General features: G+C 43.7%; 1 protein-coding gene across 36 annotated transcripts in view; it reads right to left on the bottom strand.

Moving 5' to 3' along the window:
- Positions 1 to 361: 361 nt before the first annotated feature.
- Positions 362 to 26,036, bottom strand: part of SVIL (supervillin) — a 635,411-nt gene continuing 609,736 nt past the window's right edge. For 35 of the 36 annotated variants that reach the window (XM_085631809.1, XM_085631813.1, XM_085631820.1 and 32 more), the window contains 3 exons: positions 23,854 to 23,975; positions 20,716 to 20,871; positions 362 to 1,289 (listed from right to left, as the gene is read on the bottom strand). In XM_085631809.1, the coding sequence (XP_085487935.1) occupies positions 1,203 to 1,289; positions 20,716 to 20,871; positions 23,854 to 23,975 (365 nt within the window). In that variant the 3' untranslated portion in view covers positions 362 to 1,202. The remainder of the gene's footprint in view (positions 1,290 to 20,715; positions 20,872 to 23,853; positions 23,976 to 26,036) is intronic. The other variant, XM_085631830.1, reaches the window with a different exon arrangement.

Here is a 26,036-nt window from a genome sequence, read left to right as displayed (position 1 = left end):
AAGACACCACGAGTCGGGGAAGCTTCTTCATTTCCAACCTACCATCCACTACAGTTTCTCCAACTAGTCTACGCATGGCGGGCCAAAGTTCAATAGACCTCTACACATGATCATCATTCATACACACCGAGAACACCATAAATAGTTATTGTATGCAATAGGGAAATACAGTTCAACCAGCATGGATGCTGGTTTTAACTATGTGTGTGGCAGCTCCATTCGTTGCGTTTTTTGGCTCCGATCATTAAAAGGTTTTTGTGACGCTAGGTGCATCACACACCATTTAGGTGCGAGATATTCCACTGAAACTGTGGATGCCAGTAGAGTATCAAAAATGAAAAATGAAAACACATGCAAAGAATTTGTTTTAAAGCATTTTATTTTATTCACATATATCACAAATGATATTTAATGTCTCCAAGTATAACAAACTGAGATGCTTTTTTCTAACGTAATAAAGTGTTTTGTAGGACACCATCTTACTCCATTTCCAAAAGGCAGACTAAGCTTTTCTGTATATAAACTGTACACAAACAAGGCACTATACATTTTTGGGTATTAAAGTATAAAGACTGATTTGCATAATTTCCCAAGAAAATCTTTTTTTATATAAATACACTTTGTTCATATTAGCACCCGGAAAAGCACGGAGAACAGTTCATTGCCTAACACAAATGTAAATCTTGTGATTGCATACTGTATAAAGATATATACTGGTGGCATATTTAATTCAGAAACAAGCAACACATATACTACTTCTCTGTATTGTTTTGACACAAAAAGCTTGAAAAGTGAGTATAGGTTGCAATGTTAAAACATTATATAGTGTTTATATAAATATAATCTTTTGTCATCCATAAACTAACAAATAAAATAATACTTTACAAACAGAACATCATCAAACAAAGGGGCAAGCTTCTTGCCAAAGACTCAAACTGCAATAGTACTAGTGACAAGTTTAAGTGCAGGAAAGTATAATTTTGCTATTATCTTCAAAGTCCATATGAAAGCAGTTTGCAAAATGTCCACTTGCACATGTAAAATATAACACAAACCATAGCTGGCAGTATCCTTAAGGGTTCTGAGGCAGACCCATTTTTAGTTTAGAAACACAGATCTCCAAATACATCATGTCACTGGTCCAGATAGTGACTGACAAAAGAGATTCCTCCAGCACTGTCCTTGTTCTGACATTAACTCACTCAGAAAAGTCCTTTTGATTTCTTCAGATTCACCTGTTTCCAAGAAGGCAAGGTGTTGTATTCTTCTCTTGTCATTTCCAAAGCGATCTGTAACCAAAACATAAAACATGGTGATCAGAATATATGACAAAAAACCGGTCTTAACTAAATGTCCATTTTGCCAAGATACAAGTGTCTTAAGTTACAGGTCGCAATGAAGGAATCTCTAACGTAATGGTTGGTTAGACTGAGTCAAATTGGTATTCCCATTTACCTAGCCAACATTTTGTTTAATTTTGTGCAGAAACATTGCTGAAGAAAAGGTCTATTTACCATGCCTAGGACCAGCGTTTCAGACCAAAAAAAAAAAAAAAAATGGGCTGCAGTTATTCTCTTTTGGAAAATTGCCTCTGCCCTTTGGACTGCTACCTTCTTTGTAAATTGCTCTATATGCACAAGAGCTGCCACTGTACTGGGAGAGTAAAAATGAAATGCATATTCCTTTAGAAATGGTATAATCTAAGTGTTACATCTTAGTTTCTGGTAGCACGGAATGTGATGGAAGTCAAAATAAAGTTAGATTCTTCTTGCAAAATCTTTTGCTACTTAAGCAGGGAAGCTGTGGTTTCCGTGAGAGGTTGAGTCAGAGGAGGAGCGATCTGACAGAGTTCTCAATAGCTGGTTTTGTATGGTCTTCAGGAGGCCTGCATAAAGGCCCTTACAAGTCAACTTTCAACAGCCAGATTTTGCATAGTGAGTGATCAACTGGTTTAAATTTCCATTTAAGTGGAATATCAGATTCTGCCAATATCTAGGTAAAGTCCTTTCTGCCCAAGCGGTGAGAAGCATTTAAGAGGAGAACAGGAAGATTACATCCCCATTGACAGTGAAATCAGAATATTTTCATAGTTATCTGACGAAAATTTGCACTGGTAATTTTAACATTTACCGTTACCAGCTATCACGGTTTGGGGGACGTTTCATTTGTGACCCATAGGAAAATGCCTACAAAAGAGGTTGCATAATTTGTCTCCTTTTTAACAAGATTATGTGGTAAACTGATCTATGCCCATCTCGAATGACCAGAGCAACAACATGCGCGACCTAGTTTTAGAACTGCTTTCAAATGTGCACTTACCCATCTGAAAATAAACTGTTACAGTGCCTTTTCTTTCCTATGCCAATAAGTATGCAGTTTTTTCATCCCTTCAGAAACTGCTAGACGTTACTCTGGACTCACGAGTGAACAATGCCGATGCCAATGTTTGTGTGATCATTTACAGGGCTATACAAAAATCTAGCCCTAATCGGTCTTTTTCTACAAGGGAAAAAAAACTAAATGGATGGCCTTCAGCACCAATATGTATTAGGTTATGTTGTCCTGATTTGTTAACTACAAACGCCTCTCTCCCACTCCACTGGTTCTAAGTGAATAGAGCCAAGTTATGGTCCACACAGACAAGTGGTTGTACTCGGAAACTGTTAACAAACTAAAGAAGTTGCACCATTACTTGAAGGGAACAAGGGATCACATACAGATTTTGCATCAACTAAAGGCTTCAGAGAAGTTACTGTACTACTGTTCTGGCAGCACTTGCATTCAACATCTGGTTAAACTCGATACAGATATTTAGAATTCAAGAACACTCCATTACCAACCACTTTGCATGCTATCACCAACAATAAATGTGACAAAGTGACTCAAAATAATTTGACCTATCAAAACGGAGTCCTGCAAGCCATATAATCATTTTACAGACCTATACCATAAAGAAACTTAGGACGTTTCATATAGTAATTGCTCATTGTGTGGATAAAATTCTATGAAATAAAAAGTGATTAAAATAACTTAACTATTGTAGATCTGGGCTTATGGTCTTAAAGGGACGTTTACCTGCTATATTGTAGTGTAAAGAATATGCAACAACATATCATGTACACTACGTAACCACAGAATAATGATGACAAAAGGCATGAACTTTCCCTGTGAGCAAGGCCTTCTGGCCTGAACACGTAGGGTTTTCGTACCGGACCCAAATTAAATTGCTTTCTCAACTCAACTCCAGTGTGCACCCATTTCTGTGCTTCGGATATTACAGAATGATGGAAAATATTGCTTACATTGTAAGCATCCGTTTACAGCACTGCTCGCTATTGACTTGAATGTGCTGCATACCCCTACCATCTAGTGTTGCGCTCGGACGTTTACAGGTGGTTTTCCTTCAAAGTGGTCTTTCGAGCCACGTGATGTGGTGTGGCTTCTCCCTTAGAGGAAAATGTGCATGGTCACCGACTCAATGCTAGACTGTTTTGCACACAGAGGGTGAGAATGTGTATGGAGCATCAAGTGGGTGGAGCATGGTGCACTATGAACACTGTCCAGTGTCAACTATTTTCTTAATCTTTATTTTGCGATTTTTCTAAGACCGATATAAAGCTGCACTAAACAAAAGTCACTCAATCTCCCTCTAACTATTGTCAACTAGTTAATAGGAGAAGAGATATGTGATGACCACAGGCTTCAGGGAAGAAGGGTGGTCACATGAGAATTTACAGCATTACATGGTACAAACAAATTATTACAGGGTAAGCAACATTGGCTGGAGGTCACGTCCACTGCAAAGATTGGAAAGCAGAACCCTCCTAAAGCAGTGGCTAGCAATTCAATGCACAATAGTGTTTGGTAAATGTGTAGGGTGGACCATGTTGCTCCTATGCAGATGCTAGCGGTAAGTTGGCCAGAAAAGCCATGGTCGCTCCTTTCTTATGGGAGCAGTGTGGGACATTTGGAACTCTCGGCTTTGTGCTAGCAGGTTTGGATGCACCAGACTATGCCAGCTTCAGAGATGGGGTGGTCTTTGAGATGCTCTGCGAAGGCGATAAAGAGCTGGTTAGACTTGCAAAAAGGCTTGGCCCTATCAATGTAATACATTAGAGCTTGTTTGAGGTCTAACGACTTACCTCCTTCTGCTACCAAGTCAGGCCGCAAAAAGAAGATGAAGCTTCAAAGTTCGAAAAGGAACACCACCTTGGGTAGAAATTTGGTATTGGTTTTGAGGAAAAATCCTATCATTACGGCTTTGCGAGCACTTAATTTGTTAATGAACCTGAGGGAAGTTATGGCCTCAAGAAAAGCCATCTTCCAAAACAAGAACTGGAGGGGCCATGATGGAAAGGATCAAAGGGTGGCTAATTGAGTCTGATGAGGAGTAAGGTTCCATACAGGTAGTGGGTATTCCAGGAGGCATATTCCTCTTACGATCCTCCATAAATGCCTGGACTATAGGAATGCCTATTTTGATATAACCTGCACCTCCAGCTAAACGTGTACATTCCTGCAAAAGGTTTAAATATCCAAATTATAAGACCTTAGCTGTCAGACTGCTAGGTGGAGTTGGTGGAGGACTGAATGTTTGATATGACCTTGCCTGTGTGTGAGAAGTTTCCCCCCTGAGAGGTAACATCTCATAGGGGCTGATAAATATCTCCAGAAGCATGGATTACTAAGGCTGGCTGGCCCAGAAGGGAGCCACCAGGATGAGAGTCAGACATCTGTCCATTTTCCTCACCATGTATGGTAGGCATTGTATGACATAATATAGATGTAGGAAGCTGGCTCCGTATATACTATACCAAAGTAAGGTATAGTGTGCACAGAGTTCAGGGGATCCCCAGAGGCTTAAGTAGAAAATACTAAAAGCTCTATTTGTGGTAGTGTGTTCGAGCAGTTAGGCTTAAAATAGGGTAGTGTTAAGCATTTATTGTACACACTTAGTCAAGAGATGATAGCACACACGCAAAGACTGAATCCTTGAGCCCGTCGGATCTGTTGCGGTCAGTCTTTCCGACTGCCACACTGCCGCCCGCCATCCAAATGTGGCGGGGGTAAGGATAATGTTACTTACCCAGTAAGCATCTGTTCTTGGCATGTAGAGCTGTAGATTCACATGCTTTGCATACTCCTGCCATCTAGTGTTGGGTCCAGATGTTTGCAAGTTGTTTTTTTCCCCAGAGAAGTCTTTCCTAGTGATAGAGCGCATGGTCTTCGACTCCACTATTAGATTGTTTTCCCACAAGAGGGTGAGAATGGAGTAAGTGTAGTATAGAGATTTCCATGCGTATAAACGTACAATGAGTAACTAACTACAGGTACCCGGGGAGGAGGGTGGCTGCATGTGAATCTACAGCTCTACATGCCAACAGATGCGTACTGGGTAAGTAACATCTGTTCGAGGCATGTGTGCTGAGATACACATGCTTTGTGTATACTACAAAGCAGTATACTCCCAAAGCGGTGGCTAACCTGTAGAAGCTGCAGTTGTTTGGAACAGTGCTTTAAGTGCTGTTGGCTACATTAGCCTGTTGACGTGCGAACACATCTACACAATAGTGTTTGGTAAATGTGTGTTGTGTAGACCATATAGCTGCCTTACATAGGTCAGCTAGAGGAATGTTACCTAAAAAGGTCACTTAAGCCCCTATTTTGCGAGTGGTATGCGCTCTAGGGGGCATGGTTAACGTTCTTTTAGCTTTAGCATAGCATGTTTGACTGCATTTAACAATCCATCTGGCAATACCAGATTTTGAGATAGGATTACCTTTGTGAAGTGGAGCAAATGCAACTAACAATGGTTTTATTTTGTCCTTCGCGACAAACTATGTAGTACAGTAAAGCTCTTTTAACGTCAAGCATGTGAAGAGCGCATTCTGCCACAGAATCAGGCTGAGGAAAGATAACTGGTAACTCAACCAATTGGTTTATGTGAAAAGCAGAAATTACTTTGGGAAGGAATTTAGGGTTGGTGCGGAGAACTATCCTGTCTGTGTTTAGCTGAAAAAAGAGTTCTTCTAAGGTCAATGCCTGTAGCTCACCAACTCTTCTCAGTGATGTGATGGCAATGAGGAAAGCAAACTTCCATGAGAGAAATTGCAAAGGGCACTTGTGAAATGGTTGAAAAGGTGGCCCCATGAGCCTTGTGAGAACAATGTTGAGATTCCATACTGGGGCAGAAGGAATCCTTGGTAGTCTTACTATTTTTAGTGCTTCCATGCAAGCTTTGATTACCGGGACCCTGAATAAGTGACAGATGTCTGTTCTGTAAATAGGCAGCTACTGATGCAAAGTGCAAACTAATAGATGAATAAGCTAGTCCATTTTTTAACATTTTTTTTTTTTAAATCTAAGAGGTAACAGATAATGTTTTGTATAGAAGCATATGAAAGGATTGATTTTGTTATTGCAGTATATAACAAACCTTTTCCATTTTGCTGCATAGCAAGCTCTGGTGGTAGGCCTTCTTGCTTCCTTTAGAATATTCACAGTCTGGTGGTAAGTTTAAACAACCAATCTCTGACTTCAGGAGCCAGATCGCTAGAATCAGTTCTTTGGGATTTGGATGTCTGATTTCTCCATGGTTCTGTGTGAGGAGACTGGAGGTGAGGTGCACCTTTTGATGTGGAACTATTGACCGCTCCAACAGGGTGGTGTACCATGGTTGATGGGACCATGTGGGAGCTACTAGAATTAGTGTGAGGAATGTTTGCCTGAGTTTAGGAACCACACATGGAATGAGCGAGTGAGGCGGAAAAGTGTAGGAAAATATCCCTGACCAGTTGATACATAGGGCATTACCCTTTGAGCGCGGGTGTAGGAACCTGGAGCCAAAGCTTGGGCATTTTGCGTTTTCTGCTGTGGTGATTAGATCTGATGAAAACCCCATTGCTGAAAGCAGAGAAGGAGAACTTGGGGATGAAGTTCCCACTCGTTAATTTACGGTCTCCTTCTGCTGAGGAGGTAGGCAATTTGATTGTGAACTCCTGGGAAGAGTTGTGCCAGAAGATGAATCCTGTGATGGCTTGCCCATCTCCAAATTGTCTGAGCAAGTGTGGACAGTTGGAGTGTGTCCCGCTCTGTTTCTGCACATATTATATCGCTGTCATGTCAATTCGGACTAGGACAGTTTTGGCTATGAGGGGAGTTTGAAAAGTTTTGAGTGCTAGAAAAAATGCTAAAAGCTCTAGTTGGAGAGTGGTGTGCTGGATGCACCACAGGCCCAGTATTTTGTTACCTTTGAGATGAGGCCCCCAACATGTTTGAGATGCGTCCGCTGTGAGCACGATCTGTGGAATAGGGTCGATGAACGGCTGGCCTTTTGATAAGTTTAGTGGGTTCCACCACTGCAGAGAGCGATGGGTACGGTCGTCTACAAACACAAATCAGTTAATTGACCCTGTGACAGATTCCACCGACGCGCTAAGCACTCTTGTAAGGGGCGCACGTGAAGCCTTGCATCGGGTACAATTGCGATACAAGACGCCATCATTCCCAGCAGTTGCATGAACACTAACTGGTAAAGCTTGGTTGGGTTGAATCTGTAGAATCATAGCCCGATTATTGCGTATTCTGGCTACATTGGGAGAGGCTAAAGCTTTGACCGTGTCTAGGCTGGCTCCTAGGTAAGACTGCAACTGTGACGGATGCAGGTGAGATTTGTGAGCATTGATGGTGAACCCCAGTTGATGAAGTAGATCTACTGTGATCTGTGTGTTGTAGACCGTTCTGGTGAGTGCTGGCTTTGATAAGCTAGTCTAGATAGGACAAGACGTGACTCTGCAGTCTTCTGAGATGAGCGGCAACTGCTGCCAGGCAATTGGTAAAAACAGTGCTGTAGTCACTCCGAAGGAAAGCACCTAGAACTGGTAATGCTTGCCTGCTATCACAAATCTGGGGTATTTGCGAATAGCAGGATGAATTAGATCATGAAAATAGGCATCTTTTAAATCTAGAGTAGACATAAAATCTGCTCTTTGTAAAAGTGGGATTACATGTTGAAACGTCACAATGTGAAAGTGTTCTTAATTATATAAATGGTTTAACTCAGATCCACAAAAGGCCTTAGGGAATCGTCCTTTTTGGGAATGAGCAAATACAGAGTAAACCCCCGAGCCCTGGTACTGTATTGGGACTGGCTCTATTGCTCCTATTAGTAAGAGAGATTGAACCTCTTGTAGCAATTGTAGGTGTTCTGGAGACATTTTGTGAGATGGAGGTGGAATGTTTGGGGGATTGCTGGTAAGCTCCAGGCAATATCCATGTTGGATAATTCCAATCACCCTTTTGCCTGTTATGGACTGCCAAACGGGGAGAAATTGTTGAAGTCTACCCCCCCCCCCCCCGACAGGTGAGGGGTAGTCGGGGGAGGTGGGGAAGTGTGGACAAGTCACTATTTAGGGAAGGGGAGCTAAAGGGTGTGTTGGCCTTACCCCTACCTTTGAAGGTGTTGCCTCTATAACCTCCTCCTCAAAAAAAATCCTTTGGGGAGAGAGGACTGGCTGTTACCTTTAGATATGGTGAAGGATTCTGGTCTGGAAATAGGGTTTTAGACCCTCCTCTGTAAAAGGAGCGACAAAAGCAGCCTCTGTTGGATTGAGACTGGAGCGCTCCCATGGACTTGCCCACTTCAGTGTCCTTTTTTTTATCTTCTCTAATGCTTGATCTACGCTTGAACCAAAGAGATGTTCTTTATCAATAGGTGTATTAATGATGGATTATTGAACTTCTGGATTAAACCCAGAAATTCTTAACCAAGTGCGTCTTCTGAGCAAGACGCTGGTATTAATCTCTCCAGCCGCAGTGTCTGAAGCATCTAGAGCACAACATATAGAGGAATTAGAAATGAGTTTACCTTCAATGACTTAGTCCTGAGCCTAAGCCTTATGCTCACCTGGGAGAAATTGCTCCATCTCATACCAGTGTGCCCTGTCGTACCTGGCTAAAAGACTGTATTCGCAATGCGCCACTGATTCACATTTGAGCAGGTACACGCTTGCCAGAACTGTCAATTAACTTGGACTCCTTATTTGGCAGAGGAGCATCTCCTAATGTCTGAGAATTCGCTCGCTTACAAGTGTTATACACTACCAGAGTAATGGTAACTGGGCCTTGAAACATTTGGGTTCAATATGTGTGCCCTTACTGGGTCTTTAAAAATATCAGCATGTCTCATCATGCCTTTAAGCATGAGAAGTGTTTGTGAGGATTTCGGTTCCGAACCGGACTTGTGTTAGGAATTGGATGGCTTCGGCTCCGAGGAGGACTTTTAACGACTCGGTACCGAGACGGAAGGCTTGACTTGGTGTTTCCGAGCTGAGCCTGGAGGTGACTACCTTGGCCAGAAGGCAGAGGTGGTGCCAAAGCCTTGTGTTTTTTCAGAATAGTTTGTGGGGTCAAGGGGTCTTCTCTACTCATGTCATTGTCCCTACGGCAGTCCTTCGGCGTCGAGGTCTATCTAGAGCTCTGAGTCCGAGTCGTGTTCAGAGAAGGCTCCCTTCTCCTCTGCCACTGAAGCCCCAAAGTCTTCCTGACCAGAGTCTTCACCGAAGATGTCCGGCATGTCTTCGATGCTTTGACGCTTAATCTCTCGACGTCAAGCCTCACAATCGCAAAGAGTTTTCTTTGATCAGAACAATCTGCAAGCGTCACAGTCTTTGTGCTCGGGAGACAAGCACAAGTTGCACACTGTGCGAGTCAGTGCGAGGGTACTTAGCGTGGCACCCAGGGCAGAATTTAAACTAAGTCCGATCCATCGATGGAGAGCTGACTCTGCGCGTTAGGCCTTAAGGCCATCCACAAAGCTTTCCGACCAAAAAGTCGAAACAGTTGTCGAAATGATATGCAGAGCAGTGGAAAACACATACAAAACAATACAGTCGAGGTGAACCCAAAAAACGGTTTCGAACCGGAGCGCAGCGGTCTTCTCTCCATCATAATCAGGCCCTTTGTCTTTCAATACTTTTTATGTAGACTACAAAAATAGAGAAAAATATTGTGGACCAGAATATCATCAAAAACAAGAAAGTATGTCGATCTTGCAGTATACAGCATTATATTATTTTTTAATTTAGAGGAAATACTTTAACATTACACAATTAATAAAAATCACTTTTAAAGCAACTTATAAAAAATAATCCAATAAAACATTTTCAATTTGATTTTATAAATAATTAAAAAATATATTTAAAAAACAAAATTAATTTGCTGGCTGCATGCCTCCTTTCTATCCAATCCATTAGAAATCCTCCACGCAGCATCTCTGATCACGTGCCTATACTGATGGAATGGGGCATTCGACCCCAGACCCTCTGTCAGCTTGGAAGTTTAGTGCCTGGCATCTGAATGAGTCACTTGCAGAGGAGGAGCTATAGACCTTCTTTCAACTCAATGCAGGCTCAGTGTCATCGGCGGTCATGCTATGGGCGTCCAGCAAGCCCCCCCAGAGGGGCCACCTAAGGGGCTACGTTAATCACGGAGGCCCGCCAGCTGGCACCGATTACTGACCTCGAAAGCAGGATACTTTAACTGGAAACCAGTCAGACATTGTGACAGAGGAAACTCATTGCCTCCTGGTTGTAGCGTGCACTGACTTGCGGCAGATCTCCTTTGAGGAGGAGAAACAATGCTGGAGGGCCTCAACTTGGAGTGTATGAATTGGGTGATTAATTCAGCAAGTTGCTCTACTAGCTGGCGAACCCACAGCATCTCTGACAGAGTGGTCCCTGACATTGGGGACTCCTCCAGCCGCCTTCAGGAGGAGCTGCCTGATATTACTCAGGCCTTCGCAGCCTTCTATCGTGCTCAATACGCGACGCCCGACACCCTTGCTGGAGACAGAGTCCCATTTTGTCCCTGGAAATAGATTTAACCTAAACTGTGGAGGAGATAGACTGCTATAACTGCACTTCAATCTGGGAAGACTGCGGGCCATGATGGTTACCCTATTGAGTATTATAAGCAGTTTCAAAAAACATCCTAATCTCTCATTTGTTATATTTCTATACTGCCGTGATACAATGGGGAACCTTCCTGCCGGAGCTGAACTGTGCTACTATTGAAGTTCTTCCTAAGGAGGGCCTTCCCCATGATCAATGTTCTTCCTATCGCCTCATTTCACTCAATAATGCAGACATTAAGATTTATGCGAAGGGTTTGGCAACAAGCCTGACCCGTGCTCTCCCATATCTTATTCATGCGGAATAATGCTGGTTAATTTCGCGCAGCAACACTCACCATTGCATTAGTAGAGTACTGGAGGCTTTAGCTAAGATGCAGGACTTAGATGGCTCACTAGCCCTCCTCCTAATCGACTTCTCCAAGGCCTTTGATACGGTCTTCGGGGACTTTCTAACTGCGGTTCTTCTGCGGGCTGGACTGAGCTGTTTAGTGCATGATGGCCCATCTCATGTACAGTACTCCGGCAGCCCAGGTGAATAGTGTCCTGTCTGCCCCCTGTCCCATCGGCTAGGTGTTCCCCGGGACTGCTCTCTTTGTCCCTTACTGTTTGCTTTTGCGATAGAGCCCCTGGCACATCTCCTAAGGTGTGATGCCCGGATGCAGGGATGGTGGTGGGGGAACGGATTTGAGAACTGCATAGCACTACAAGGGGACGAGGTTTGTCTGTTTAGCTGCCATCATCGGACTTCTGGACCCCAGTGCCTTGAGATCCTGTCCTCTCTATGGCGAAGCAACGGGGCTCCAAATCAATGGCAGTAAATCGAATCTGGTGGAGGTGAGGGGGAGACGCGGGGGGGGGGGATGCTTTTGCCCCGAGATCCCTCCCCCACGGAATTCCTTTAAATTACCAGGGATTCACTTGCCCTACTTGGCGAGGACGCTCAACTTTCAAGGCCTAGCCAAGGCTCTAGACCAGGACCTGCACCACTGGGCCAGCCTACTCCATCTCATGGGGCGCTCTTCGCTCTTCAAAATGCTATGCCTTCCAAGTTATTAATATGTCCAGGGGAATTTTCCCTACACTATCCCCTGTTGGTGGTTCCACTCCTTGATCTCTAAACTCACAAACTTTGTATGGGCTGGTGGGGATTATAGGGTTGCTTTCTCCTTGGCACGCAAGTCACCCTTCAATGGCATTCTAGGGCTGTTTTATATTACTTGGCGGTGCCCTTGGTACCAATCAAATGATTGGTTCAATGGGGGCTGGGATGACCCTGCTTATCGTCTCAAACTACATCTTCAGAGTCTTGATGGTCTTCTGTCTCCTCTATGGGGCGCAGTTACTCTCAACGCTACCCCCAGGCACCAGCGTGTCAATTCTCTGCTAGAAGGCGGCTTTACGTCTCACCAGGTGGGACCATTGTCTGACTGCGATGACTCCTTTGTGGCAGGGTACCTGGCCTCAGCATCTTTCTGCCTTGAAGGGTTTTGCTAATTGGGACTGAATTAGTAACCTGCATCTGCAACCCATGGTTTGAGTAATGTCATGGATATCGCTGGCCTTACCAATAATTTTCTATTAGTACCAACATGCAGAGGTAGGGGCAGTGCTACTAATATCGATTTATTTTTATCTCCCCTAGCCTATAGGACTTTATTGAAAGCTGAGGTTATTCCTACATACCACAGCGACCATAACCTGATCAAAGCAGTGTTGAGACTGTCCCCTAGGCCCATGTATACAACAGAATGTGGTGCAAGGAATTTGGTACCATCAACCGATAAATTAAGCTTGGTGTGGCAAGGGGTTAATAGCACTGATTTGTTCCCTAGGGTAGTCAGGGAAAATCTGAGTCTGAACTCCTGCCCGATACTGCAGTAACCTAACCCAGAGGTAATTAGCGCATTTATCAAACTTTACAAAGTCATAAAATCTGCTTTATGAAAACCCATTGTTATTACACCTCACGGGCCTAGATGATTTAATAGTGAGTGCTCAGCGATAAATAGTCGGTAACGCAAGGCTCTATCCACTAAGCAGAGGTGTCACCTTACAGATCAGTCATTAAGAAAGAAGTATAAGGTAGCCATCTCGCAGAGGAAGGAACTACTACTAAATGAACGATGGGAAGCCCTTGCTAGTGCCGCTAGTTCAAAGAATGGAAAAATCTTCTTGACTGCTATTAAGGATATGAGAGGAATGGGACAAACATGAATGCCGATCAGCGGTAATATAACCAACGAGGCTTGGGAAGCTCACTTTTCTATGACATATGCAGCCCCCACACGTAAAAAATTTGTTAGATTTCCTGCCCCATATAGGGATATCAATATCCCTTTTCGAAGTTGAGGAAGCTATACCAGAGCCTAGGTAAGAAAGCTCCAGGCCCCGATGGGCTTCCTATTGACCTCATCAAGCATAAACCAGATTTTTGGGCACCACTTTTGCTAAATGTTTTTAATAATTTAACCAATGCCCTGTCACGCTGATGACGTGGTGTTAATGCCCTGCACCTTTTAGTGAAGGATTTTGTTGATTTTATGGCTGCTTTAGACCTATGCACCAATTTGAAAAAATATTTTGCAATGGCTTGTGGACTGAGGAAGTGCTCCTTAAGCACCATTTCCGTGGGTAACCACATTTTATTATGCATTTGCACTTTTCCCTATTTAGAGCTGGTTTTTGCTGCTAACAGCTAATGGTCTGATCATATGGTATACTGTAGGAATAAGTTCTCCATATCCATTAATTTGGTTCTTAGTCTCCCCCCAACCCAGGAGGTCGGGGGCTATCCCATCAATCTAAAAAATATATCTACATCTATCTATATCTCTCAGTGGATACCTACGGCAACCTATGGCGCTGAGGTGTGGGGCTTCTCAAAGAGTTGACAGCCAGTAGGAGGAGAATAGGTTTTGTTGGAAACTCCTGGGAGCCACTATCTCTACATCTCAATGTGTGTCATAGTGAATTAAATCTATACTATATTGAAGACTATATAAAGGCTCACCCTGCTTTTTTCTGGCTAGCCATTTGGAAAAACCCAGCGGCGTCGGACAAGAGATATTATAAGAGATTGCCTCAATGGTGAAAAGGGAATGGATATTCCATGGCTGGCTGAGGTGAGATCGAGTTTAAGTAGGGTTGACTATGAACACATCTTTGAGAGCCCACATGAGTCAGATACCGTATATAAAAAAGATCTTCGGTCAGCACTTTATATGCATTATAGTAAGGAGAGGCTTGATAGGGAGCCCAGGAAACCAACTGTAGCCACTTTGTCTTTTAAGAAAACCAATGATCAGTTTCAGTTATCTTACTAAATCTATGGGCCGTTGGGAGTGGGGACTCCTTTCTCGTCTAAGGGCCAGCATGGGGAAACTTATTCGGTTTTTCTCTTGGCTTTCATGCAAATCTTGACTCTATGCCTTGTCCGTGTGATGGCCAGACTGGGCAAACCACATTACAGTTTTTATTCTTTTGCAAGTTCTATATACAGTACACTAAATGGTTTTTAACACCTTTCTTTAAAAAACATTCATGTGTTCATCTTGAAGCCGCTAATAGGATTATCCTTAATTTGGAAGACTAATTGGTATTTTGCGTGGGCGCTTTCCTGAAAACTGCTGTTTGTGCCTGGCACACGATGTACACTGAATGAATGATATTGATTGTACTGTTTTAATACATGGTTTTACGATATGAACTTGTGCATTTTTTTTATTAGCTGCAGTGCAAACAGTTTTTTTTATGGATATGTTTTTATCCGAATAAAGTAATTGAATTGAAAACTGCCCACTATAATCAACTACAAACCCAAAACCTCCCACTAAATGAACATTTTCTAATTAAATTTAAAAACTACATTTTATTAGAAAATTACAAATATAAAAAACAAATTTAGCACAAATATTACAATACTAAATACTAATAAAATCAAAATAACTAAAATTTATCAAACTCATTAAAAAATAATATATATAACTTTAGTTTGAATCAAGTGACATTAATTAAAAACTATATTTTTACCTTTCATATAGAGCTCCACAATATTCTCATCACAAAATTTGACACGATATTGGAGTCTCATGACTTTTCACAATTTCTTTCTCTGAATACCACTTGAGGAAGGAGAAAGGTAGAAATGCATAGGCAAAGATCTGTCTATCAATTCATCAGCAGTGCACTGCACATGGACAAAAGATGCAAATATCTGGATGTGCAGTTCGGGCATTTTATGTTTTGGGTTGGCAAATAAGTCTACTTGAGGGGGTACCACAGTGCAGAGGTACCCTTGCATAACTTGCAGGTGGACCTTGCACTAGACTGTTTATCATAGAGAATCGCCCATTGCCATATCCCCTTTGTTAAAGCAGAGAGCTAAGGGAGACTGAACCCTTCCCAGTTTCCATAGGAAGTACATGGCGGTAGTCTTGCCAGTCTTGACGAAAACTACTTTTCAACAAGTGAGCTTGAAGAAGCCTTTGAGGGTTGCTCGTTTGGCAAGCAATTCTAGGTAACTGATATGGCTGCACATGTACTGAGGGGGCCACACTCTGAACAGTCTTGCCATTGAGGTGTGCCAACCCCTTCCCACAAAACAAACTTCTTAGCATTTCAATGTGTATAGTATATGTTAACTTGTGATTCATTGAGAAAGACTTGTGACTCAAGTGACTTTACTCAATTGTTTTCTGTTTCAGCTCTGAAAGGGCAACTCTGCTCATCTGGGATGGCCTATGGGTCTTCAGACTGAGGCCAATTAGGCTCCGTTTGGAAAGGGTGTAATATTTATTGGGCAGATACACTGACACCATAGAGATTGGAATTTTGCATGTGCAATAAATAGAACCCAATAACAATTAATGCCCTGGAAATGGAGCTTTGAACCTGGATTTAGTTGCGTGCAGAAGCAGCAAAATAGACACCCCATAATTTAATTAACATTTTCCCCGCTTGAAAATGTAATCCGGTTTTACCTGCCGAAATATATGCGGAATGTGCAATACTCGTCAGACAACCTTAAGTTGCTATAAGTGCGTTAACGTACGAGTTACTTATCTTCGGTAACTTTGTATCTGGTAGAGACAGTCTAGCCGCAGATTCCTTAACTTAGAATATCCCCAGGCGTCAGACTGGATCTGGAAATCTTTCCTCAGCAGCACCTCTTCGAGCCGGGAGGCGGCGCTGCATGGCTCCACCCGGAAGTCATCCACTGACGTGACGTCAGCGGAGCCATATATGCCCCTCCCGGCACGATGACGTCAGTTTGTCGGAGAAACTTTTCAGAGTTAGAACGCGGAGCCATCACCAAAATACAGAGAAAATGGGAACAGTGTGCAAAAATGATGATGAAATAGAAGAAATGGACAGGTGAGAGCAGAGCTCTGAAAAGCCACCCTGCACAAGCGAAGGTACAATCCACGTTATAGGAAGACAAGGATGTGGAAAACAGCCTGGCAGAGAATAGAAGACCGCATCCAGAATGGAAGACAGGACGGTGAACAAGTGTGCAACAGAAGAGTAATGAAAGTTCACTATAAGATGTCACCAGAAAGACATTGGAACCTAAATCAAAGACTCAAATGTACAGAGCCAATAAATCTGAAGTAAAAGGGCGCAGGGGTGGCAAAAACCAAGGCAATGGAGAAGGGGAATGAGGGGCTGTGGGAAAAACCCGTTTAATCCAGGCCGATGGCGTGGAAGAACACACAAAGTATTAACACACCGCACACTCTTGAGAAGGGGTGCAGTCTGTGTTAGAGCGAAAAGAGTATGACTCTGCAAAAGGGCAAGCCTCCTTAAGGGAGGCGAGAATAGAAGGCCCAAACCAGAAAAGATCCTCGCACAGCGGGGAGGACGGGCGGGCGTTAGGGAATCTGCGACTAGACTAGGTCTCTACCAGATACATCGTTACCGAAGGTAAGTAACTCGTACATCTGATAGAGACGTCTAGCCGCAGATTCCTTAGCTTAGAATAGATACCAAAGCCATACCCATAGAGGAGGCGGGTCTGAGACTGAATCCCATGAAGTTCTAGAAAAAGCTTAGTGGTCCATAAGGTGACTTAACACCATAATGAGGAGCGGAGCACAGGTAGCCACCAGAGCATGACGCTCTAAAGGAAGCGGAGGCAGTGGGAGGCAAAGGCAATAGAAGCTGTCACGAACAGCAGGAAATAATCATTTTATGGAAAGTGGGTTGAGAGAAAGAAGCCCAGAGCCAGAATGGCCGTTGCGAAGTGAAAGTTAATGACTTGAAAGAGGTAGATAAACCCACCCAGAGTGGGAAAGATCGCCAGGATCTGAAGTGGCGACATAAGCCTAAACAAGTACCGGTGAACCAAGAAAAGTGTGAAAGAACACTAAGGAACCTATACCCGCAAAGGCACGTGGGACAGCAGAGGCAATAGGTTGTCCCTTACCCAGAAAATGCCAGCATGGAGAAGAAACCATATCCCAGATATGGCGAGTTTTGTAGAAGGAAGTGGTGGCTGCCAAGTCGTGAGAGACGGCAGCCGGTAGGACAAAAACCTCGTATAACGGCCTAATATGCACAACAGCGAAAAGGAGCTCTGTGGAAACCGGCACCAGTAAGACAGGAGCGACATAAGTGGCAAAAAGCCAATGTATGGCGCAAGATGCTGGTAGCACGAAAGTAGAAGACACGCCAGTACCAGGCAATGGTGCCATAAGATGTGAAGACAGATTACCAGCCACGGGGCGTTACCAACCAGAGCGAAGACAGGAAGGAACCCAAGCACGTTGTGTGGACCCTGGAGCCATACGAAGGACACAAGGACTTTGTGTAGGGTAGCAGAGCAGCCTAGAGGCACCCAACTGCAAGAAGGCAGCGGCCCAAAAAGGGCACCAGGCAGCCGGACACCTTAAGAACTGGCGGAATAAGTAGACCGGGGCCTGACCCACGGATATTGTATGAAGGAGAGAGCCTGCACAAACCCATTGGGTAATAGCACCAATGGGAGCCAGAGCAGGAGTGAAAACGTAAAAACAATTAAAACGTGACCCAACAAGAGTCCCCCGCAAGACAGAGTGGGAGAAAAACGAGGCACTACCCTGGCAAAAGTGAGGCCAGATGTAAAGGTCCCCGAATGGAAGGAGCGAACAACCAAGGAAAAGACACCCCTCTGAGAGTTCACAGCATGAACCTAAGCAAAGCTTGGAAATCCCTATACGGAAAAAGCAGGGATTAAGGACACTGCTATAGGATAAGCGGTCATCATGTATGACAGACAACCTCTGCTAAACCAGTAGCTTGGAGGACCAACCAGAAGGTGCAGGTGCACCAAGAAGGAATAATAATAAGCATGCCGCATAGCAGCAATAAGAAACAGGCCGCATAGCGGCAAACAGGGTGCCGTGTGCAAAAAAAACGCCACAACCAGGCGGTACACCAGATGTGCGAAATACACTACACGACACCCACACCAGATCCCGATGCCATACAGAAAGAGCAACCCAACTTGCAATAAGGCAAGTTATACGAGGAATTTTGTAGGAAGAGACAAGGGACTTCGAGCAGGACCTCTGCTCAAAGACTCCATAGGAGCGTACCAAGACAAGGGCAGAACCGAATGCCATCAAATACCCCACATAGGATAAGGCAAACCCCTATGGGTGTCCTCTTGGGCTAAGCATACAGTCAGAGGACTGAAAAGAAAGGAAGCAGCCAACCGGCTGCGCAGAACAAACTGAGAAATGGCTAACCAGCCATGAACAGTAACCAGTCCCGAAACCCAGCCTGTGCATCAGGGCGGGTCCCAGAAAATAACACCTAGAACACGGCAACAAGAGATCGCAGGCCAGACAAGACAGGAGACCGCCGAATCTGCATGGAGGTCAAAAATATCCACTCCATTGAACGGAAGATCTGTGAGGGAATCCCGAAACTGATAAGGAAGCGACTGTTGTGCAGCCAAGCATTGCGACGTAAAGCCACAGCGTGAGCTAGGACCCGTTGCATCCAGGGAAGACCGAATGGAAAATTGCGCCATGCATCTTCCATGCAGAAGAATGTGGAGCAATTCCGTACGTGACCCTTCTGGAATAGAAGGGAGAAGGTGAACAACTGAGTCCCAAAGAGTGGCAGATACTTGTGTAAACACACAGGCTGTATTTAAAGCCCGGAGGCCTGTGCTAGCGGAGGCGAAAAGCCTGCGACCACAATCATCCAGCCACCGAGACGCTCTTGTGGGAGGTAACAATGGTAAAGAGGGTGAAGATTCCAAATCAAAAGCTGCCAGAACAACTAGGCCCTGAGCAGGCAGGTGAAGAGACAAGGGGGATCAACTGGTGCTGGGAGATGCCTATGGGCAACATCCCAATCAACCGGGTCACCCGAAGAGGGTCTGGACCATGTGCCACGCAGGGTGTCAAATAGTGGGTCCCCGAAGGGCAGCAAAGGTTCTACTTCAATAGGCTCCAAATGGAGCAGATCCAATAAAGGATCGGAAAGTAGAGGCACCATAGGAGGCTGTAGGCCAAGTACAGCAGCCGCCCCATGAATAGCTCGCGCGAAGGCAACACTACACTCAGTTGCCATCCGAGTAGGTGATAACAAATGGTCAGTAGGATACAGTTGAAGGTTAAGTCTACCACTGGACATGAGGAGTGGCGAAGGTGGAGACTGACCCGAAGGCCAGGCTACACATGGAACTTGCACCCTGGCCCCTTTATCAGGAGAGTCCAGGGAAGCCCCAGGAGGCGGCGTAAATGGGAGCCCCGGCGTCAACGGATGCCACGGGGGAGACCTATAGCCGCACGAGTCAGGGGAGGGGGGAATCAACCACCAAGGGAAGCCGGCCCGACGCCAGAACAGACGTCAATCAGCGCTGCAGTGGAGTCGCCGGGATGCAGACAACCTCCCTGGAGAGAGCACAAGGTGCTGGCACAGAGCCTGTGGTAGTACCCGGTGCTAAGGTCCGCGTCGCCGAGGCCCACGCTGCCAGCGCCGAGGCCCGTGACGAGGCCGGCATCGCCTCCAACGTCGGCGCAGGAAGCCCTACTGGGCTATGCGCTTAACGACAGGGAGGGCCGTGCTTTGGGCCCTGGCTTGTGGGCGCCGCGTCTGCTCCGGAATCGGAGTCGACGCACACAGCCAGCGCCGGGGAAACGTCCACAGACGATGACCCGGCAACAGTGTCTGCTACCTCTGTGGAGCCCGAAGACGCACCAGGGAGAGGTGGCGACAAAACAAGCCTGGAGTGCCTTAGAATAGACCTCCATTTGGATACGTGTTGTCCCAACACCCGGAAAGGGAGGATACGGAGGATGCCGTATGCCTTTACCCGGCTCACTGCGAGAGGAATGGGAGGCAAGGGTAGTGGAAGAAGATCTCCATAAGCGTCGCCTGTGCTTACGCTTAGCTGTTACACTGCGGTCGCGAGAGCGACCGCGGGAATGAGCCAGATCCCGAGAAGAGCGGCGTCAGGGCGGAGCCATGTGGCGCCGCCCCCCGGCGAGCAGAGGTGCTGCTGCGGAAAGTTTCAGATCCAGTCTGACGCCTGGGGATATTCTAAGTTAAGGAATCTGCGGCTAAATTGCTAAATTTCTATCAGATAGGAGGTACTGCACATATTGCAACATGGCAGACTAGATTTGGAACCTGAATGTTTAATATCGTTGAGGGCTGGAAGTCTCCGCTTCTTAGCTTTTTATCTGAAGAAAGTAAATTGTATCAGTTTTTATCTTTTTTCTGTGCAGTTGGTGCGTTAATTCCAGTTAACAGCTCCAGGAAATATCTGAAACAAAAGAAACTCACTTTCAAATAGTTGAAATAGTTACCTCAAAATCTTGATCAGAAAGATAGATTTCGAGTCTCAGTGGGTCAACTCCCTCAGGCAGTGGCCTAGCCAGTAGTTCCGATAGTGGATACACAGTTTTACAGAGCTTTGCCAAAACATCTTCCACAAGAATGATCTGATTACAGATTTCTGCATCCTGTAATATAAACAAGGATGATTAAGGATCAAAATTTAAACCATTCAGTCAAGTTCCATCAGATACATTCCTTATGTAGACACTTGATTAACAATACTAAGAATTCAAACTTCAATTTCTACAACATGTGGAATTAGCCATGCCACAGTTTTCACACTGTACAGAGATCTGTATTTGATTCAAACTACCTCCCGGACCCAAATCAAAATAATGATAACACATTTTTTTTTACCTCCATTCATTGCTCGACACAATAGCCCATTCTTCTACCAGTGCAAGTAGGACTCATGGGTGTGGAATCTAACAAAATATCTACTTGTTCATGGGACAAGTTGCTTCATAAATCTACTTGTCTTGTAACAAAATCCGCTTGTCCCTTTTGTTCCATGTAATGTGGTGACAGATTATGGCAGCAATCTCGTTATATAAGAGCTCTGATATAGCCTCTCTGATTATGCCAGGACTCATACCATAGATGGGTTTGAAAACTAGCCATTCCCTTATGTTGCCATGTTTCTGCATATCTAAATACCGAAGCTGAAGGTAGTGGTGAGCAATAGTTCCAGGGTTGCAACGCCCTTTTGAGTCTGTGCAAACCTACTAACGCGCATGTTTCAAGGGTTTTCACCAACTCTTTTCTGATCTTTTCCCATACTGAGAAAGGTTGGAACTTTACTCCAGACAATGGCAGATTTGGAACTTCTTCAGGGTTGGGCAAAAACAGGAGGAAAAGTGAACTTTCAAACACTCAGATTTTTGCATGAGCAATTCTACACATGCATATTTGCTCATGCTAAAATGCAGTTCACAAATATTTTCCAGGAGTACAATTCCTTGGCCTAGTTCTGTAAATTCACGCAAGTTGTATATCTGCTCTTAATGCAAAGACATACCATGGGTGCACTTTTGAGACTCTTTAAAATAATTGGGCCCCTAATTCGGTCTGGTGTTAACCATGACCTTTTGTGTTTTCTAAAATGTTACCTCTCGTTCTATCGGCTGGCTTCACTTTGAGGGACCGCATTCTGCTCTTCTACACGGAGCATATCTATACACAGAGTAGTTTTGTTCAGTGCCAGGAACTACTGTGGCAATGTGTGCTTTTTGAGACCAAAAACAATTTGCTGTTGCCAATGTTGGTTATAATTATGAGGATCCAGCAGCTCCCACACCAATAAGGTTTTACAAAAACCATGTCAAAAGAAGTCACACATTGACCAATCCAAAAGGTTGACCACCAATTTCAGATCTGCTGGCTTTGCATATGCTTATTTATTTTTATGTTTCTCATAATCTCATTGGAACTAGTTACACTGATTTTCCATTATGAATATCTTTGGGAAATGCTAGCAAGCATCAACACATTAACAAATGATGCTGCGCAGAAATGGTACCCAATAGTTTACAGTAGTTTAGCTACTTGCAACTTTTTGTGGACATTTTATTTTGAAAGCAAAGTCTCATCAATCTTGCTTTTGAGCTTCTGCAAATATTTGCATCTAATCAGAAAGCATTCTGGAAGCATTATACATAGCCTCATATTGCTAAACTTTGAAAACGTGTGCACACATTTTTATACTGGAACCACTGTCAGCGGTGCAGACGGAAACTTCAACATTTACTTAGAGCTCTCACCCTAATAAAGGTTTTGCATTAATGAACTATAAATACAAGTTTAAACACCATCAATCCATGGAAACAAATATTACCTTAACTGCAGACAATGCCCTTTCCTTATCCATAATGTGGTACTGTAAACTGGCAGCCAAAGGGTTTGTGCTGTGGGCCTACTTGTCCCAAGGACAAAATACACATTAAAACTTGTTGCCCTTGACCCCAAACAATACGTCCTGAGAGTCTGGCTATAGGAATTCCACATCCCTGCAGACTATTCAAATGAGTGCTCATCTGCAGGTGTTTTATGGTCTAGTAGTTTACTACAGACTTTTAGATTACAGCAGTTGACCATGAACCAAGCAACTTTGTGTTGAAGGCAGAATCAAAAGTAAAACCTTGCAGCAGACCAAAAGGAGAACCCCCTTTACAACATAAATACATAATACAAATGAGGCCTCTTTGCAACTTTAAAGTAACAGCTTAGATAACTGGCGTCTGGTGGTCAAAGCCTAGCTGCACTGGTAACCTCTGCATTAGTTGCCACCTATTCCTTAAAGACTTTAACCTTTAGCAATGCCCTAATATACCGCTAAAGTGCTCATAAGAACAAAATAGCCAAATACACAAATAGTGTTTAAAAGCCAAATGATTATTTGTTAGGGACCAAAATTGTAACCAATGTGATAAATATCTTCTATGTTTATTCAGTTCAATAACCCTTTCATAAACTGCTTTGACGCAAGTTCTTTGCATATCTAAAGTTTTAAGCACTAGTGCACACAGTGAACAAGAGATCTCAGAAACTAACAATACTGTTATAGTAAAGGTAAATGGTGACAGTACAGGAGTTTTATTGCACAAGTAATAGAAGAAATTGCATTGAATTAAACTACCTCCCTGATCACCATTATAATCTAACCGGATAGGGGTAAATGAAGAATTGTTTTGATCTCCATACAAAGAGAATTAGTGACAAACTACACAGACAAGTTAGATTGCTTGAAGAGAATTTCTTTTATAACACACACTCACACATACACACACACACATACACACATACACACACACACACACTCACACATACATACATACATATATATACACACACATATACACACACACATATACACACACACACACATATATAATAAAATGAATTGTCTCCAAGCAATCTAACTTCTGTGTACTTTGTCGCACATATACATACATATATGTACACCTATATATTCTCCATTTGAACTGTTGAATAATTTGTTGGTAAAATACACATGCATGAGTGCCACATCCTCAAATAAAAAAAAATAATACTGCTAGGGCAAAGTGCAAAAAACTGATAAATGGATACCAAATGCACTATTAACTTACATTTTCCATAATTTCAGCTATGTCTTCTCGGTGCTCCCAGCTAGGGAACATGTTTGTAAACGTCAGTGGTTCCAGACCAGCATGTATAAGATAGGATTTTGGAGGCTTCTTCTTATTTTTACCTGGAAAACAGCAAATGAAAACAATTGGAACCTACACTGACCATTCAAGATTATTGGCTACCTTATTTTCCGGAATAAAGGTCCATTCACTTACACACAGGAGACAATGACATGATCACCAAATCAACTTGGTCGTCATGCTACTACATTAAGCTATATTAACGAAATGCCTACTTACTTGTACGAGTATATTTACAGATTTAATTATTTTCTTAATTCAGACAGTGTGCATCATTCCGCCATTTAGTGTTTGCTTTCAGAACAGTCTCTTGTAGCTCATTTCTGTTGGGAGGCGACCATTTGCTGTCCTGTACATTCCCTTGTGACATCAGATGCCCACCCGAAGCTCCTCTTCATGGTTGCTGTGATCAGATTTTTTTTTTTACCCTTTTGAAGACTTTTTTGCTGTGGCTTCCCATTCCTTTCTATATCTTTTCACTTTTGGTGTTCAACATCCTCGTCAATTCTAAGGACGTGGGAGGGTTGCATGTGAATAGAAAAAACGTCTTAAAGCTGTAAACCTACTCCTAAAGGCAAGTAATTACGTTTGGCAGCATAAATATTTCATGGATTCACAAGCTGTGCATCAGTTACGTAGCAATATTCTCCCCTTGGGAGGTTGGGTTGAAATGGGTTTGAGTATGCGTATAGGTGTTTTAATACTCTATCCCGCCTGTTTAATTTGACAGCTACCCAATACTGGTTTTTGAAGGCAGGTACAGAAAACTATGTGGCTGCCATAATGAGGTCATTTAAGGAGACATTTGCTATGAATGTTAGAGCTATTGCCTTCCTCTACTTATGATGTCTCGTAACGTCTGGATTGTTTAGACTATCCTTGGTGGCCAGTACGTCCTTGCTTGTTGGTTCAAAGATGAAGAATTGGCTTCTTTCTTGCAAGTAACATTTGACTGCTCTTCTGACATCTAGCATGTGAACGCTTTCGTGCTTGCGAGCTTGGGTTGTGGAAAAAAGCTAGCAGCTGTATAGCTTAGTTGACATGACAATTTCCAATGACCTTTAGCAGAAACTGTGGGGTTCTCTCAATACCACACTGACCTTATGCAACTGCAAGTAAAGGTTCTTGTGCTGTGAGTGCCTGCAACTCACAAACTTTCCACAAGGATGTGATGGCAATCAAAAAGGCTTTTGAGTGTTAGACATCCGAGTCCCATCTTAAGCAGAGGCTTGAAAGAAAAACAATAGCTGCACTAGCTCTAGGTTTAAGTTCTACAGTGGTGCAGGGAGTCATCCTCTTCGTCCTTTCTAGAATTAACCTCATCACCGGTGAGTTGGAGAAACTTCTTCCGGTAACACATCTTGTGTATTCTACTATTGCTGAGAGGTGCACCTTTAGTGAGGCTTTATGAAAAGCCCTCATCTAGCAACCGAGTGAGGTACTTTATCACTGTAGCATCCTGTGACCAACTATCCTTAACTTCTACCCTGTTGTACCAGTATATTAACCGGTTCCAATTTGTAGCATAGCATATTCATGTTGTAAGCTTTCTGGCTTCTTTTAGGACCCCATGTCTCTGTGGAAACATCAGGTGTCCAAACTTCAAGCGTTAGGAATCATGCTGCAAGGCTGAGGGCTACTGTTTATAGGTGATCTAACCCCTTGCATTGATAACAAGCCCTGATTATCTGTCCGCATCCTCACTAATCCTCATCACTCTTCGTGGACCAGACAGAGGTACCGGATATGGTGGAGATGGCACAAGAGTGTCTTGGGCACTTGCCTAACACCAGCAGTATCAGTGGGATTTGTGGAAGATTATGCAAATTTCCTTGACCAGTCTATCAACTGGGCAATCCCCAGCCACTGTTGGTGTGGGTACTTGGTTGGAAAGTTTTGTCATTTTGTGTTCCTCTGTGTTGCAAATAGATCCATCTGTAGCTTGCCGTATTTCTGAAAACCTCTCTACTATTTGTTGGTTTAACTCCCACTTGCATGTGGTGCTTGCTTGCCGGCTTAACCTGCATCAGCGTTCTGAATTCCTGGCCATGGTCATCCTTTTATTCATAGCCCACTTAAATATGTCCTGAGCTATCTGGAAC

The sequence above is a fragment of the Triturus cristatus genome, chromosome 10, assembly GCF_964204655.1.
Source record: "Triturus cristatus chromosome 10, aTriCri1.1, whole genome shotgun sequence".
Taxonomy (NCBI): domain Eukaryota; kingdom Metazoa; phylum Chordata; class Amphibia; order Caudata; family Salamandridae; genus Triturus; species Triturus cristatus.
This window is presented reverse-complemented; position numbering and strand designations above follow the sequence as displayed.